General features: G+C 41.7%; 1 protein-coding gene across 14 annotated transcripts in view; it reads left to right on the top strand.

The window, feature by feature from the left end:
- Positions 1-16,956, top strand: part of PIAS2 (protein inhibitor of activated STAT 2) — a 36,279-nt gene that overhangs the window by 9,370 nt on the left and 9,953 nt on the right. For 5 of the 14 annotated variants that reach the window (XM_083402892.1, XM_083402895.1, XM_083402891.1 and 2 more), the window contains 7 exons: positions 6,971-7,074; positions 11,148-11,622; positions 12,426-12,510; positions 13,289-13,339; positions 13,434-13,524; positions 15,072-15,206; positions 16,374-16,479. In XM_083402892.1, the coding sequence (XP_083259018.1) occupies positions 11,151-11,622; positions 12,426-12,510; positions 13,289-13,339; positions 13,434-13,524; positions 15,072-15,206; positions 16,374-16,479 (940 nt within the window). In that variant the 5' untranslated portion in view covers positions 6,971-7,074; positions 11,148-11,150. Of the gene's footprint in view, positions 1-865; positions 956-6,970; positions 7,075-11,033; positions 11,623-12,425; positions 12,511-13,288; positions 13,340-13,433; positions 13,525-15,071; positions 15,207-16,373; positions 16,480-16,956 lie in introns of those variants that run through there. The other 9 variants (XM_083402893.1, XM_083402886.1, XM_083402890.1 and 6 more) reach the window with 5 other exon arrangements.

Below are 16,956 nucleotides of genomic sequence, written 5' to 3' on the forward strand. Positions count from 1 at the left end.
GGGTTTGCAGTGCCTCTTTATGCACCCTCTCAGATCTGCTTGTTCTTATCCTTGAATTTTGTCCTTGCAAAGCTGTTCCTCTTCTCCTGTGAATACTGTTTTTCTTCCTCACCTTGACATTTCATGTAGGTACAGTAGATCTTTTTTTAATCCCACATTTCAGGGTCAGACTATTATATGAACATCCCTCTTTAATTATCTACTGTATTGCCTTTTTTTTCTTTCTTAAATGTCCATTCGCCCTTTCAATTCCTGCTAGGTTTGGCAACCACTTGAGCCAAGCTCAAGATCTGTTGCAAGCACTCTAAACCACTGCACTTTTTCTTTTTCTGTGCCATCCTCCCATTTATCCATTTCCCACCCTTTCCAAATCTTTCTTGCCTGCTTTTGTTTTCCATAGCAAAATTGGCTCTGCATACAGCACCAGGTCCCATGTAGGTCTTCAGCTACTAAGCTATTATATTTATTAGTATAAAAGCATCATTATTTCATAAGGACTTACATCTAGGTAAAAATATATAGCACTGGGCTGTTGTGTTTGTTTATATTTTGGGGACCCATGACCACAAGTTATTTTTCTTAACCAGTAAGAAAGCCTCCAGTAATTTGCTGTTATTTATATTATTCATTTAGTTTATTAAAAAAATATGAATAGGTTCCCATAAAACACCCAGAAGCAATTTAACAATAAAAATATACATATATATTCAATCCAATACAGATACAACTGGGAGGGGGGGAAATCTTCATTCAAGAGATTTATTGGAAGTGTAAATTACTCAATAGGCAATGAAAAGACAGCAAAGAAGGTAGATAATGGTAAGGAGTTCTAAATGGTATGTGCCACCACACTGAATGTTCTATTCTGACACTGTACAGAATGGGCCTCCTGATGGGATGGTATCTTGAAGAGTCCCTCTCCTACAGAGCAAATTACTGGTTGGGTATATAAGAGGTGAGGTGATCTTTGAAGTACAGTGGTGCCCCACAAGACGAATGCCTCGCAAGACGGAAAACCCGCTAGACGAAAGGGTTTTCCGTTTTTCAATGCGCTTCGCAGGACGAATTTCTCTATGGGCTTGCTTCTCAAGACGAAAATGTCTTGCGATTCCTGGGGGTTTTTTCCGCTCCCCACCCCCTTTTTCTAAGGCACTAAGCTGCTAATAGCCTTTTAGCAGCTAATCCGCTAATCCCTTAAGCCTTTAATAGCAGCTAATAGCTGCTAAACCGCTAATAGCGCTAATCCGCTAATGGGCTTGCTTCGCAAGACGAAAAAACCGCTAGACGAAGAGACTCATGGAAGTCTTGCGAGGCACCACTGTATGTTGATCACAAACTGTATAGGACTTGTACACCAGCCTGGTATCTAACTGTCAGCCAGTGCTTTAAGCAATGACATAAAATGATGGTAATATTCTGCCGCAGGGAGCAGTTGAGCAACCTTGGGGCCAGTCCACATAGGTACACTGCAGCAGTCCAGTCTCGAGCTTACCAGCACATGGATGGCAACGATCAGGCTGTCCTGGTCCAGAAGCAGCCATAGCTGTCTTTGTCACCCGCGGCTGGTAGAAGGCAGTTCTAGCAACTCAGGTTACCTGGTCTGCTAGCGACAGAGATGGATCCAGGAGTACCCTCCAGACTTTGACCCGGCTCTTTGAGAAGTATTATGATGTCATCCAAAACAGGCAATTGGTTACCTATAATTTAGGAGTTTGAGGGACAAAATAACACACATGGATTGTGGCACGATCCTAAGTTAAACCTCATTAAAATATATTTCGGATCTTATACCACATATGACTGAATAAATTTTATCTGGATTTGTTTCTTGAGCTGGAGTAGACTGAATTGGATAAACTGTTATTATAAATACTTATTTTGGCATACATATTTTTTACAAAAGTGTTGAATAAAAAATAGTTTGCACTAAATTTGTATATATATATAAGTGGGGCATGAGGGGGGGGGAAAGAAGCATAAAGATGATTTGAATGACTTGTTTTCTTGCATCAGATAGTTTCCCTGCCCTTGATAATTTCCTTGTCTGTCTCTAAAGTTTGCTAAGATATACCCGATGAAACGTTAGTATTTGAGGTATAGTTTTTGGAAAGTTTAAGATTAGGCTAATCTAAGAAACTTCAGAAAGAATGTAAAGGCTATAGATACAATACAATTCTTCCTATGTGTGCCATTGCTTTTATTTGTTGTCTGAAAATTCTATCAAGTGATTTCTTCCCCTTCTGAAATATGTATCCCACAGAGCTGTAATATGCAAAACATTTCATTGATTCAGATTTATTCTGTTGATTGTGTCAACTATGTCAGCACCAGTTTATTTTAACAGCAGAAGTTCTCAGAAGCATGGAAGGAGGTGATATATTCTGCACTTCATTGCTTGTGTTTGCCTCTTCATAGTTCATTAGCACTCCACTTCATAGTATTTTGTTGAAGTACCATTCTTCCTGTGATATTCTGTATATTTTAATATATATATTATATAAAACATGTTTAATTGTTATAAATGATTCATTTTTTGTGTTTAGCTTGTTTCTATTTTAGATGTAAGCCGCCTTGAGTTCCTATCAGGGAGGGTGGTGGGATATACTAACAACAACAATTCCTTACATTGGGGAAATACCTTGCCTCCTCCCCTGTAAATTAAGCTGATTTTTTACCTATTCAGCAGTAACTGACCATATAAATACCTCACTTATTTTTGGCTGGTGGAGGTCAGAAGAAGGCTGGGCTGCAGAGTGATGTTCTCAGATTGCAGACGTTTTCAGATTCACTCTCTTGTATATTGAAGCAAATTATGTATCCTGTGTGCACTTTGTACATGTTTTAAGACAAAAGATAACATCTCTTGCAGAATAGTCAGCATATTTGTACTGATGCACCTGCAGGTTACAGCTGCTAATAACAGTGTTGCTGGGAATGAGTGTCAATTTTTTTTTGTTGCATAAGGGGAGAATAAAAATTCCTGTTGGAGATAAGTGGTTAATGTTTGCTATCCAAAACTGTGCATCTGTACAAACATGTCCCTGAAAACAGTCTTGTGCTTATCTGAGCATTCCTTGTATCCCACAGGAACTTGCTTTATTGACATTGTACTGTGTGCATAATGCTGAATTATCTTCACTTCAAGGACTTGATTCTGTGCTCTGTATTTCTTTTTAATGTTAAGGGATTTAATCTTTGTACAGTAGTGCCTTAGTTTACAAACAGTCTGGTGTGCTTATGTTTTGGATTACAAACACGTCAAACCTAGAAGTGCAGGTCCGAGTTTGCAAACTTTTTTTGGATTAACACCCCCCCTTTTGGGGGGGGGATTACGAATAAAGTTGACAGTGAAGAGGAAGGTTGATAGTGACCCACATGTTTCCTCTTGCACCACAGTTCTGTATAGTATTGATCAGTGTTAGAAATGAGCTAGAAGTCCAGCGTGTTTTGCAACTGGTGCAGATCCAATTGCGACCACGTGGAGATTTCTAGATGCTAGGTTGGCAACTGACATCTCCATCTGGCTGGTCTCTCTAGCTTTCTAAAGCAGGTAAGCAGAAGAGCTTATTTATTACGTTTCTCTCCCAGCTTTTTCTCCAAGGAATATATAGTTCACTCCCCTCCTCCGTTAATCCCTACAACAACCCTGTGAGGGGCAGGTTAAGAGGTTGTGGCTGGGCCAAGGTCACCCAGTGAGCTTCAGGACTTAGCAGGGATTTGAACCCTGATCTCTCACGTCCTAGTCTCACACTCAACTACTAACACTACCCAGGCTACTCAGAGTGCTTTTGCTGTGAAGCAGCTCTATATAAATTAAGTGAGTAAATAAATATGGGGGAAAGCAAAATGTCACTTAGAGAAGGATCTGAAATATTTTCCTTGAAGCAGTTTAATGTGTTGTAAACTGCTTTGAGATTTTTTTCTGTAAATTATAAAGTATAGAAATCATATTAATAATAACAAAACACACAGGGAGGGATGGCGTCTAGAAATTCTGTTGTGTTGACTTCAGCCTAGGTTTAATGTGCCATTTGGCAATTATATGTATCTGAATTTCTAACACTAGTTTTGATGATGTAGGCATATGCGTAACTTTTGTTTGGACTTAATATTTACCTCTTGCATGCTAGTGTCTTTCTGTAATGCCTACTTCAGGTTTATTTTTAGTAATGCTTCATTTTATTTTTCTACTAAGTGTTCTGCAACTGTAAGGACTATAATATGACATGTACCGTATTTTTCGCCCCATAGGACGCCCCGGCCCATAGGACGCACCATGTTTTTTGGGGGGGAAATAAAGAAAAAAAATTTTATTTCCCCCTCAGGCGCTTGTGGGGCCAGGAGCGGGGAGAAGCGCTTTTCTCCCCACCGCCAGCCTTCACATCAGGTCCGGGGACAGGGGGAAGACTCGCTGCGCCTCCCCACTGTCCCGGGAGCTTGTGGGGCAGGCAGCGGGGAGAAGCGCTCTTCTCCCCACCGCCTGCATGCAGAACAGGTCCGGGGACAGCGGGAAGACGCGCCGCGCCTCCCAGCTGTCCCCGGAGCTTGCGGGACAGGCAGCGGGGAGAAGCGCTCTTCTCCCCACCGCCTGCATGCAGAACAGGTCCGGGGACAGCGGGAAGACGCGCTGCGCCTCCCAGCTGTCCCCGGAGCTTGCGGGCAGGCAGCGGGGAGAAGCGCTCTTCTTCCCACCGCCTGCATGCAGAACAGGTCCAGGGACAGCGGGAAGACGCGCCGCGCCTCCCAGCTGTCCCCGGAGCTTGCGGGGCAGGCAGCGGGGAGAAGCGCTCTTCTCCCCGCTGCCAGCCTTCACGTCAGGTCCGGGGACAGGGGGAAGACGCGCCGCGCCTCCTCGCTGTCCCCGGAGCTTGCGGGGCTGGCGGCGGGGAGAAGCATGCATCTCCCCGCCGTCAGCCTCTAAACCACACAGGGAGACAGCGGGATGGCGGCGTTCCGCCTCCCCGCTGTCCCCCGACCTTGTGGGGCTGGCTCTGCGGCTCTCCTGAAGCCTGGAGAGCGAGAGGGGTTGGTGCGCACTGACCCCTCTCGCTCTCCAGGCTTCAGCGAAAGCCTGCATTTGCCCCATAGGACGCACACACATTTCCCCTTCATTTTTGGAGGGGAAAAAGTGCGTCCTATAGGGCGAAAAATACGGTATATAACACGTGTATGATAAGTGTGGCATAGCATGTAAAATTTCTAAATCTTCCTTAAAAAGGCATTTCTTTCTTACTCTTCAACTAAAATTGTTCCCTGGGCATCTTATGCAGGAGCTTTACTGTACTAAACAAGGGAGTCCCTGCCTGCAGGTTTATAACCTTAAAGGCACAGCAGAAAAGGGGATTGGATTGGAAGCAAAAAGCAAACTGACTGTGGGGACCAACTCTTAAAGGGTCAAAGATTTTTTGAATGACCATCTTGAAACTGTTCAGGAACAGGAAGAGCCAAAAAGCCACCCATTTGCTTGAGCCCTACATGTTACACAGGTATCTGTTATCTTGTCAAGCTCCAAAATCAACAGGTGATACACATGTTTCTGCTGCCCTTGCATTCTCTGCTTCCATCAATGTCCCTAAATTGACTTGTGTTCTCATGACCACATCCTGGTTTAAGCTATGGGTTAAGTCTTGCTTTTATATCTATTTAGAGACTACAGTGGTGCCTCGCAAGACGAAAAGAATCCGTTCCGTGAGTCTCTTCGTCTAGCGGTTTTTTTGTCTTGCGAAGCAAGCCCATTAGCGGATTAGCGCTATTAGCGGTTTAGCGGCTATTAGCGGCTATTAAAGGCTTAAGGGATTAGCGGATTAGCTGCTAAAAGGCTATTAGCAGCTTAGTGCCTTAGAAAAAGGGGGTGGGGAGCGAAAAAAAACCCCCAGGAATCGCAAGACATTTTCGTCTTGCGAAGCAAGCCCATAGAGAAATTCGTCCTGCGAAGCACCTCCAAAACGGAAAACCCTTTCGTCTAGCGGGTTTTCCGTCTTGCGAGGCATTCGTCTTGCGGGGCACCACTGTACTGTATTAAGTATAGTCCCTGGTTTGCACACAACTGGAAGCTGTGGTTAACTTAATCTTCCTAGTCTGAAATGATGCAGGAGCAAGGACTGCATAGAACTTTTGTGCATCCTTGTTTATTAAGCCACAATTGGATTGTGAGGAGTTCCGGGTTGACCATTTGTTAGGATTCCATGTAGCAGAGGATGACTCTATAGCCAGCGGAAGAATACAGTGTTTCCTACTTGTCTTATGCTCTCTTTGCAGGAATTGGGAGCACAAGTCTTTGCGGGGATAGCAAGTGACAACTGCACCAAACATATTTGGATAGTCTGCTGTGTACATCTCCTGTAATAAGTTGGAATGTGTTTAGAAGAAGAAAATATTCTTCTTTGAATTTGAAATCTGATAGAGGTATTAAAGTATAGAGGGACAATCTAGTATCATGTTTAGGTTACAGGGCAAAAATGATAGAGAACAGCCTAGCCTTTGGTGTTCTCCTTTCTATACTTAAAACACTGAAATTATAGTACAGTACACTCACAACTTAGGCACTTTTAACATGCACATTCAGCTTTACGCACTTGGCAAGAAAAATTTAAAATCAAAAACGGGAGAAAACTTGCAGTCCCACCCACCATTGCACCCAATGTGTTTTGACTACACAGTTTTGGCTTTAGATGCTATCCCCAGAACATAATCGCTGCATAAATTGCAGGCTTTCTGGTAATTCAAAATGTCACTTGTTTTTCAATTATTGAGCACTATGATATCAGACAGATCAATCTCATTCTTTTTTTGACTGATCACATAACCAGCCCCTGCTCATCTTGAGTTTGCCTTCCTAGTCTGACCCCGTCCTCTTCAGTTTTGTTTTACCAAAATGTTTGGTAAACATTGGAATAAAAGCCTCAAATAGCAAACCTCCGTAGCCATTCTCCATGCTACTATCTCTTCCTACTATTTTTTTGTTTTACAGACACAAACATGGTGACCCCTTTAAGAAAACATCGCCCTTTAAGATGAGCAAGATATATAGCTAAGAAACAACAGAAAGCTATCAAGGCAGCTTCTAACTTACAAGTAAGAATACCCCAAATTATGAAAAGCACACAACGTTCTTCTAAAAATAAAACCGCACACAAAAAGCTAGAACCTTAATAGTATTATTTCAGTAATAAAACTAGCTTAATGTGAACTGAATACAAATTTCAGAAAGGATTCTGAAATCTGTATAGAAGAGGATAATTTAAAACACCATTTACATTTTTAAACTATCCCATGTAGTCTGTCCTCATTTTAAATATCCCTTGGTTACATCTTTGTGACTACTTGAAACTAAAAGGCTAAAATAACAGCAGGCCACAAAGAAACAAGTAGAGTATAAAATATTAAAAGGAAGGGAAATTCTTGGATAATTGAGATGGGTTAATTGAGGTTACTGGACATGGCATTCCTATAGTGTGAAGTTGACAGGAGCACCCTGTGAATTACACTAAAGTAAACAGATCCCTTTTGTTTACAACCACCTTAACCAAGTATTTAATTAATATTAAAAACAAAATGCAACATTTAATGGATCATGGCTTGTTTCTAAAACAAAAACAATGCAAATGTGCATAATATACTATGGAATGAGTGCATAATAGTTGTATAAACTTTGTAAAAAGTGCCTATTATTGCGTAATCATAGAATATAATGTGATGGGTAGTCAGAATATAATCTCACTTTGTGTCTTCTGATGCAAATGGGATGAATTTGAAAGGATAAGAGTCCTGTGTTCTCTTACTACTCTTCCTCTACAAGCAGGACACTTGAGAGTGCGATGTGATTCCCAAGTTGCATTCTCCTTAAGAGTACCAAGTTCTTTTGCAGCCTTGCTTGGATTAGATTGAGAATCCCCAAACATGGGGTTTCTTTATTTATTTTGAAGCGTTTTTACCTTGCTTACCAACTAAAATACTTGAGGTGGCTTAATATATTTGAAATACAATAAAATAGAGAAGAGTTATTAGAGTGGGCCAAAGTTTTAAGTTCTCAGATCTTCCAGTTGTCACTCTGCAGTTGAATGTATTGGTATGGAAATAAGTTCCTCAGAGGTTGGTACCTATTGGTGGGCTACTTCAGATGTCTCAGTTTGTGACTCTGGTAGCAAATGCAGGGAGCTATTGGAGAGAGTAAAGGTGTCTGTCTATATATATTTTTAATAGTGCCCACCTGTTATCACATGCAATCCTTCGGTGGGGTAGAATAATGAGAGCAGATGAAACAACCTGTTCAAACTGTAGGGCCATTCTTTCTTACTACCTGGGGTCAACAGCTAACATCCTACAAATGCCTGAGCAAAGAAGCTTGTTTTCAGTTTGAGAAAAAGAGAAGTTGCTAACCATGCCTCAAAGGAAAGGATTAAGAGCCATCCCTCAGTCCTCAGGTGTGTCCTGGCTTTCCATGCCTGGTAGATGTTGCTACAAATGGAAATTAGGAGTATCTCTTTTTCAAGCAAACTGGTCATGCCAGCTCATTAATTAACATGACACCAGATTGTCATGTGGAACTCCTGCTATGACTGCCACGTGTGACCAAGACAGCATGTAACCATTGCAAAATATAGATATCCTGATAGAGTGTTTAATCCTCAATATTATTATTATGATCAGGAACTCTTCGACAACATTTTTCATTCAGAAGCAAAGTGACTCCCAATTATGCAAGCTACTAAATGCTTTTGCAAAAGCCCAACATACTTACTCATTACAAGTTGTAGTAATATTCAGAATCTTCTGTTTTTACATTGTTGTATGTATAAAAGACTTGTAGAAGGCAATAGTGCTTCCTCTTGATGCCAAGCAACCTGCGTAGCTATTGTTAAATCTTGGTTTCATTTGATGTTGCATATTTGCTTAATTCTACAATATAACATCAAAACATCTGCCAGTTCTGAAAACTGCCATAGCAGTCAATGTCTCTTGCTTTTAAAACTTTTTTTTGCATTGAAGAAAATAAAGCACTGCAAGCATCTGTGGGGACGGAATGACTATAAGAACAATACAGTACACCAAAATTGAACTACCATTTTCATCTGCATGTGCTGAACCCGAGAAGTGGGAATGGGGAAATTAGTCTTAAACTACAACTGTTTAGGAAGCATACATTCTTAATGTTTCCTGCTGTACAGAAATGAGTATGTAATTATTATTATTTTTTAAGTGTTTGTTGCGCTTGTGCATAGAAATGATCCACCAAGGAAAGGAAAGAATTATGCTCACTTCCTCCAACTACCCCATATACATGAGAGCAGATGTAGCATAGTGCAGGAGCGGTAAACTATTTCAGACCCAGGACCAATCTTTAACCCAACTGTGTATTTGGGGGCCCATTTATTCCCCCCCCCCCCCGTATTTGTATGGTGGTAGTGTTGCTGTCATGACTCACTTTGGATCAGGCCTTGGCCCAGTAGTGGGTCCCAATCCACCAGTTAAAGACCAGTAGCATAGTGGATAAGATACTGTGCTACAAACCAGGAAGTCCTTGGTTTGAATCTCTGTTCTGCCATGATAAAATCAATAGGTGGTCTTAGGCAAGCCACTCTAAGACGTATGTGTATCCATAGAGTATGGAGAATAATAATAGTGAATTGCTTTGCTGGATTTTTTTTTATGTGAAGTATTCTGAACACTTGAAAGCACTAGAAAAATATTAGTATTCTTACATTGAGTTCTGCTACTTGTTTAATTTACATTATGGCCCAAGCTCTCTCTGGTTCACCGGGGCAAGCTTTGCCCCTTCTCTAAGAGTTCACACAGACAGCTTTTTATTGGTAATACACTACAACTTAACTCATTTCTCGCTGCTTTCTTTTCTTAAATCCCCAAATCTGTTTTCTCATCCACTGTTCAAACTTGAGAGATGGTAAGTGGGGCAATGACTTGTTGTCTTCTGCTTATGTTAAAACATTATCTACATAAATAATATAATTCCTTTGTATGTGCAGCACTGGTTCTGGCTGGTGTTGCCAATATGTTTGTGTCTGTATTTCTTGTGCTTTGCGGCTGAGGCGAGAGTAAAAATGATCAGAAGCAAACTATTGTTTTGTGACTGTAATGATACCTGTGGTTAATGCATCAGTTATAATGTGGGCAGCTGGTAATACTGTCTAAACATGTTGGCTACAGAACTAAAACGTGTTGATTCTGATTTAGCTTCTTTTAAACACTGAAAGTGCAAAGAGCTTTACTTGAGAGTTTTCTTGGTTGACAGATGGAAAGAAACAATTTTCAAGCATAAAATGAGAAGTTTTATCAAAACATTTGTTTCATCTTCTGCACTGTTCTCACTTGTTTGAGGAAGGCAACAGATTTTGAAAAGAGATAACCCAGATAAATATTGTTAATATTTATTAATGTAGTCCCATCCATGTGCATGGTACTTCTCAAATAATGGGAAGACATTTCCCTGTCCCAAGGGGATTGTGATATTGAAACACACACAGGAGACAGCAGAGGTGCATAGAGAAGAATGTGATATTTTCACATAATCATGCTTAGATTTAGTATAGACACCATACTCCATATCTGCTTAAGACCAGCTGTTAAAAGCAGGCTAGAATAGGAAAGTCATTGAGTGCTTCCAGAAGGCATTTAGAGGTTAGACTTATTGGATCTTTTACAGAAGGGAACTTCTACAAATGTCTTGTAATTTGCTTTTGCTATTGAACTTTGCTTACAGGTAGAAACGGTTTAGATGGTTGTGATGGACCAGCGGAAATAAGGCCTACCATCTTAACTAGTTTAGATAGAACTAGCATGTTCAGAAAGCTGATCTGACTTGCTTTCCTGCAACTTTTTGGAAATTGACCCTGTATATGAGAGACCCTTAAATTCCATCCTTGTGGTTGTAGATTTCACTCAAAGCACAGTTAATTTGCGGTGGCTCATGGTTTTTTTGGTAATGTTTCCGCAATCTGGTGGTCATGTTTCCGGTAAAGGAGACTAAATCATGAAGGCTTTGCTATTGCCGTCTCCATGTACGATATATGATATAGTATCTAAAGAGCCGCTAGAGTGCAATTTGCAACCCCTTTTTCATTTTACATGCTCGTACCTGTATGTTCAGCGCTCTCAGTTCTTCTTTGATACACTGTTTGTTTCCCCCTTAGAATATGGTATCAAGTTTCCGGGTCTCTGAACTACAAGTGCTGTTGGGCTTTGCTGGACGTAATAAAAGTGGACGCAAACATGACCTCCTAATGAGGGCATTGCACTTGCTGAAGAGTGGCTGCAGCCCAGCAGTTCAGATAAAGATCCGAGAACTCTACAGGCGACGGTATCCCAGAACAATAGAAGGTCTTTCTGACTTGTCCTCTTTAAAGCCTTCAGTCTTCAATTTGGACAGCAGCTCATCTCCCGTGGAACCTGATTTAGCTGTTGCTGGTCTGCACCCAATACCATCTACATCAGTCACTCCTCAATCCCCATCCTCACCTCTGAGTTCAGTGCTGCTCCAGGACACAAAGCCTCGCTTTGAGATGCAGCAGCCTTCACCTCCAATTCCACCTGTGCATCCAGATGTTCAGCTGAAGAGCCTTCCCTTTTATGATGTACTAGATGTTCTAATCAAACCTACAAGCTTAGGTAAGTGGGATTTTTCAACTGAGCAGTGCGGATCACTTAACTGTGCAGCTGGGGTGCACCTACCTCAGAAAATACAGCATGCTAACTCTCAAGACACTACAGCCGGCTTTATTGGGGATGACAATAAAGTGATTAGCTTGCCAAGCTGCTTGGGGAACTGATGGCACTAGGCGAACTTTTAAATGCATCTATATGCAAAAGTACAGTTCCATTACAGTGGTGCCTCACAAGACGAAAAGAATCCGTTCCGTGAGTCTCTTCGTCTTGCGGTTTTTTTCGTCTTGCAAAGCAAGCCCATTAGCGCTATTAGCGGTTTAGCGGCTAGTAGCGGTTTAGCGGCTATTAGCGGCTATTAAGGGATTAGCGGCTATTAAGGGATTAGCGGATTAGCTGCTAAAAGGCTATTAGCGGCTTAGTGGATCAGCTGATAAGCGGCTTAGATCAGCTGTTAAGCGGCTTAGCATCAGCTGTTAAGCGGCTTAGCGAACAGCTGTTAAGCGGCTTAGGGGCTGGGGGAAAAGGGGGGGAGGGGGGAAAAACCCGCAGAACTCGCAAGACATTTTCGTCTTGCGAAGCAAGCCCATAGCAAATTCGTTTTGCGAAGCACCTCCAAAACGGAAAACCCTTTCGTCTAGCGGGTTTTCCGTCTTGCGAGGCATTCGTCTTGCGGGGTACCACTGTACTTAAAAGTCATGTTTTTGTGAAATTGGGAAAGTTATGAGACACCCGTTTCTGTACTGCCTTCTGTAGACTCTAGAGTTTGTCAGTGAATTAAATCTAAACTTTTCTGTGTCCCTCTGCAGTACAGAGCAGTATTCAGAGGTTCCAGGAGAAGTTCTTTATCTTTGCTTTAACACCGCAGCAAGTCAGAGAAATCTGCATTTCCAGGTAATAGCAGAATGTCTAGCCTAAACTTCCTCATACCAGATTTGGTTAATTTTCTTTGACAGAATTCCCGACCACTTGATCTACCTCTGGGAATCCCATAAAAGTAACTGATGGCTTCTTGGAATCCTGAAAACTACTTCCTAGCAAAATACTAGCATCTCAGTTAATCTTGTAGAATGAACACATTTCTCCAAGGTTACAGTGAGAGTGGGCAGATTGTTCAAAAATGAGAACCCTATTGGAAATATGATAAACTAATGACAGCTGCTAACTTGTAAGTTCAGGTGCATGTAATTTTTATGAATATGGTGAGTGCTAATTCGCGATGCGAATTACAGCATTGAGGCTTCAGCCTGTCATCCCCCACAAATACAGTAAATGGATCTAGCAAAGATGACACTTGGAAGTGCTGATGAATTCGGTGGCTGTTCCTCTGATGTCTCAGAGAATATTTGACAGTCCTCTTGTAGGTTTATCTCTGCAACTATGAAAGCTAGCCATATGTTCGCAGAGTTTCACTTGTTGTTGTCTATGGGAAATGGATACACTTGATCTTTTGCTGTCCATAGTGTTTTGTGTGTATGTGTATCTGTGTATCTCCCCCGTATATCTGTATCAATAGTTGACTCTCACTGTGCTTGCATATACTTAAACTCATGAAAGCAAGGTAGAGTTACAAATCAGGATTAGGAAGGTAACGGTTGTATGAGGAGTTGACTTGTTAAGCGATAAAGCAACCTTAGACTTGTCTAAGTAACTTCTGCTTTTGTTGTGACAGGGACTTTTTGCCAGGAGGCAGAAGGGATTACACTGTGCAAGTTCAGCTGAGGTGACTAACTTATTTACATAAATGTATAAATGCCTCTTTTAATGGAGTACATTTCAATGCGCTGCCATTCAACAATATTATTTTCTGCAAACAGGTTATGCCTGGCAGAAACCAGCTGCCCCCAAGAAGATAACTACCCTAGTAGCTTGTGCATAAAAGTAAATGGAAAGCTATTTCCATTGCCGGTAAGCTGTTGAAATTTTTGATGGCGAATCTGTTTTAAACTTCTTGTAATCCTGACTTGCCAGCCCAATGGGTGCGATACCATCCTGATCCACTGGCCGAAAGGAGGGCTCGTGGGAGTGGTTGGGTGCAGGGATACCAAAGGATGTTAAAAACAGAGTGATCTGTTCAAGTGCTTTATTAAAGAAGGTGTAGACTTACAGCAAAGCAGCGTGCTAGTTCTTGTAGCTTTTGCAGACGCATGACAGACTCCGCAGCAAGGAGATGTCTTGTCCGCACCCAAGCAAACATTTATACATTCTTTATGCAACAAAGAAGCATACATCATTTAACCTGACTAGCTGAGGGCATAGGTGGCAAGTATCCAAACCTTCCTGATAGCTCCCCTTTCCTGGGCTTAGAGCCCAGCACCCCAAGCCCCACAGATAAGGGTAACATCAAAGCAAGCCAATTAGCCTAGATCAAGGCAAGCGAATATAAGCATATACGAGCTCAGTGCTTTAACAACTACCAATTAATTGTGGGGTTATCTTGACTACCAATGTGGCGTTAGCAAAGCTTCCAGAATAGTTCACCCTTGGTTCAACACAAATATCTTCTGCCACACAACTCTACCCATAAACGTCTGTAGAATGAAAGTTATGGAACTAAATAACTAGTACAGTGGTGCCCCGCAAGACGAATGCCTCGCAAGACGGAAAACCCGCTAGACGAAAGGGTTTTCCGTTTTGGAGGTGCTTCGCAAAACGAATTTTCTATGGGCTTGCTTCGCAAGACGAAAATGTCTTGCGAGTTCCTGCAATTTTTTTTCACTCCCCACCCCCTTTTTCTAAGGCACTAAACTGCTAATAGCCTTTTAGCAGCTAATCCGCTAATCCCTTAAGCCTTTAATAGCCGCTAATAGCGCTAATCCGCTAATGGGGTTGCTTCGCAAGACGAAAAAACCGCTAGACGAAGAGACTCGCGGAATGGATTCTTTTCGTCTTGCGAGGCACCACTGTATTTGGATCTGTGAACAAATACAGTTACAAAACTTGGTTGATGCTGCATCAGTGTGCATTATTCACAGAGTAGATTTGGAAATCCTTTATTCACAGCTTGGAATTTCCCCTAATTTCCTTCTCTGACTTAAAGTTACTGGTGTGATGCTGTAGCTAAGCTTGCTTTCCCGAAGCAAAGCTTTCGAGTAAACTAACTAACTTTCTTAAGGAACTTATTTCATAAAGAAGTGATGCGGTCCTTTCTTCCCTCCCTCAAACTTAAGTTACTAAGGCCACAATCCTATATGCGCATTTGGGAATAAGACCCACTGAATCCACTGAGGCTTACTTCTGAATAAACATGTATAGGATGATGCTGTAAGGCTCACTGGAAAGAAATGGATGCTTGGCAAATGTTTTAACTTCCATTGAAATCAATGGGACATTAGTCTTTAATTTTAGCTTGCATATGCTGTGTAACTTACTAGAAATTGCAACGTTTTGAGCAGTCTCCAAAGAGAATATATGTATATAAGCGGGAAAATGATTTTTGTGCCTATGTTTTTTAGGGATATGCTCCACCACCCAAAAATGGAATTGAGCAAAAGAGGCCTGGGCGCCCCTTGAATATTACATCTCTAGTCAGGCTATCCTCTGCAGTGCCAAATCAGATTTCTATTTCCTGGGCATCTGAAATTGGAAAGGTAAATTGAAATCTTTCCGTCTTGCAGAATGACTTCATGTAAAAAATATATGTAGAATTGTTTTGAATGAAAAGTGTAAATCCTTGCCTTGGGTTTCTAGTGACCTATGTGCAATGAAACAGGAGGGTGGCAGCTAGAGCACAGGTCCAAATGTGGGTGAGGCTGCACCATTGTGCCTACCACATGGTGGTGAAGAAGAAAGCTAGCTTCTCCACCATTGCTGCATCTGGAAGTAGCTGCCCAGCAGAGCTTTGCCTAGTGGTGAATCGGCTTTCACCATCTGGCCTAGAGTGCATTGCTCTGACACCCTCAGATGCCCGTTGGGCAGAGATGACCTGGCCGCTGTATTCCCTGCTCTGGTAACTTCCAGACTGAGTTATTGTAAAGTGCTCAAAGTGTCTCTGCCCTTGAAGATGACTTGGAAACTTCTGTTGTCCAGAATGCAGTGGCAAGATAAGGCTGGGGTTTCCTTCTGATCTTCCATAAACTGATTTAAAACCACTGCGCTGGTTGTTTCCTGGCCCAACTCAAGGTGCTCACGTTAGTGTTTAAAGCCCCAAGTGACTTAGGACCACAATGCCTGTAAGACCACCTCCTTCCCTACAGACCCTCTTGGGTGCTAAGCAGGGCGGAGGGTGCCCTCTTGGTTGCTCCTTCACCCACAGAAGCTTTGTGGCACCTCTGTGGCAGCTCCTAAATTGAGAAATTCCCTTCCCATAGTGGTGCATCTGGCACTTTCGTTATACGTCTTTCAGTGAATGCTGAAGATGCACCTCTTTATACTGGCTTTTGGCATTTGAGAGGTATATTTTTAGGACTCACCTTATTTCTGTAATTTTAGATTGTTTTAAACAGTTTTTAATATTGTGTAATAATGTTTTAATATTAATATTGTGTTTGAATTGTTAATTGATGTAATTTGCCCTGGGACCTTAGGTTGAAGGGCGGATAATAAATTGTAATAGCAATAAATAACTCGTTCATGGAACACTCTCTCTTTCTTAACTTACTGTGATCTGCTTCTGTGTGTCTGTCTGCTGTAAATAGAGGCTTGCTGTTGTTGTTGTTGATGATGATGATGATGATGATTTGTATACCACCTTTTATCTGGAGATCATTTGTCTATGAAAAAGACCTTTTCATTCTTTCACATTTCGTCTCCTGTAGAATTACTCAATGTCTGTGTATCTTGTACGCCAACTCACTTCAGCCATGCTGCTACAGAGGCTAAAAATGAAAGGTATTCGAAACCCTGATCATTCCCGGGCACTAAGTGAGTAGATAATTCTTGTGTTTTTCTTCCTTCGGTTACATGTTTGTAATGGGATGTAGGTTTCTAATAAAAGCAATTGGGTGGCTCTTGGCATTCCATGTGGCTAAGTGTGAGGAGTAGCAGGGTATTATTGCCAGAGTGCAGAAGAAAATGCTTTTTTTTTTTTTTGGGGAAGGGCCGCTTTGACATCTAATAGGAATCAAAAGTGTTATTTTGACTTCCGGAAGCATTTTACAATATTGGACCATGAATATGTTTACTGACAGGGGCAGTAGCTAGAGTGTCAGAGCAGGGTGCAGAAGGCCCCATCTTCAGATACTTCTGTAGCCATAAAGCTTACCGAGTTACTATTTCTCAGCCTTGCCTGCCTTGCTTGCAGGGTTATCGTGAGGATAAAACAAGGCGGGAGAGCCATGTATGTCAGTTCGTGATTATTGGTATATAACTAATAACTGAAATTTAAAAGACAGTTGCAAA

Source organism: Podarcis tiliguerta, assembly GCF_965153285.1.
Source record: "Podarcis tiliguerta genome assembly, chromosome: 11".
In the NCBI taxonomy this organism is placed as follows: domain Eukaryota; kingdom Metazoa; phylum Chordata; class Lepidosauria; order Squamata; family Lacertidae; genus Podarcis; species Podarcis tiliguerta.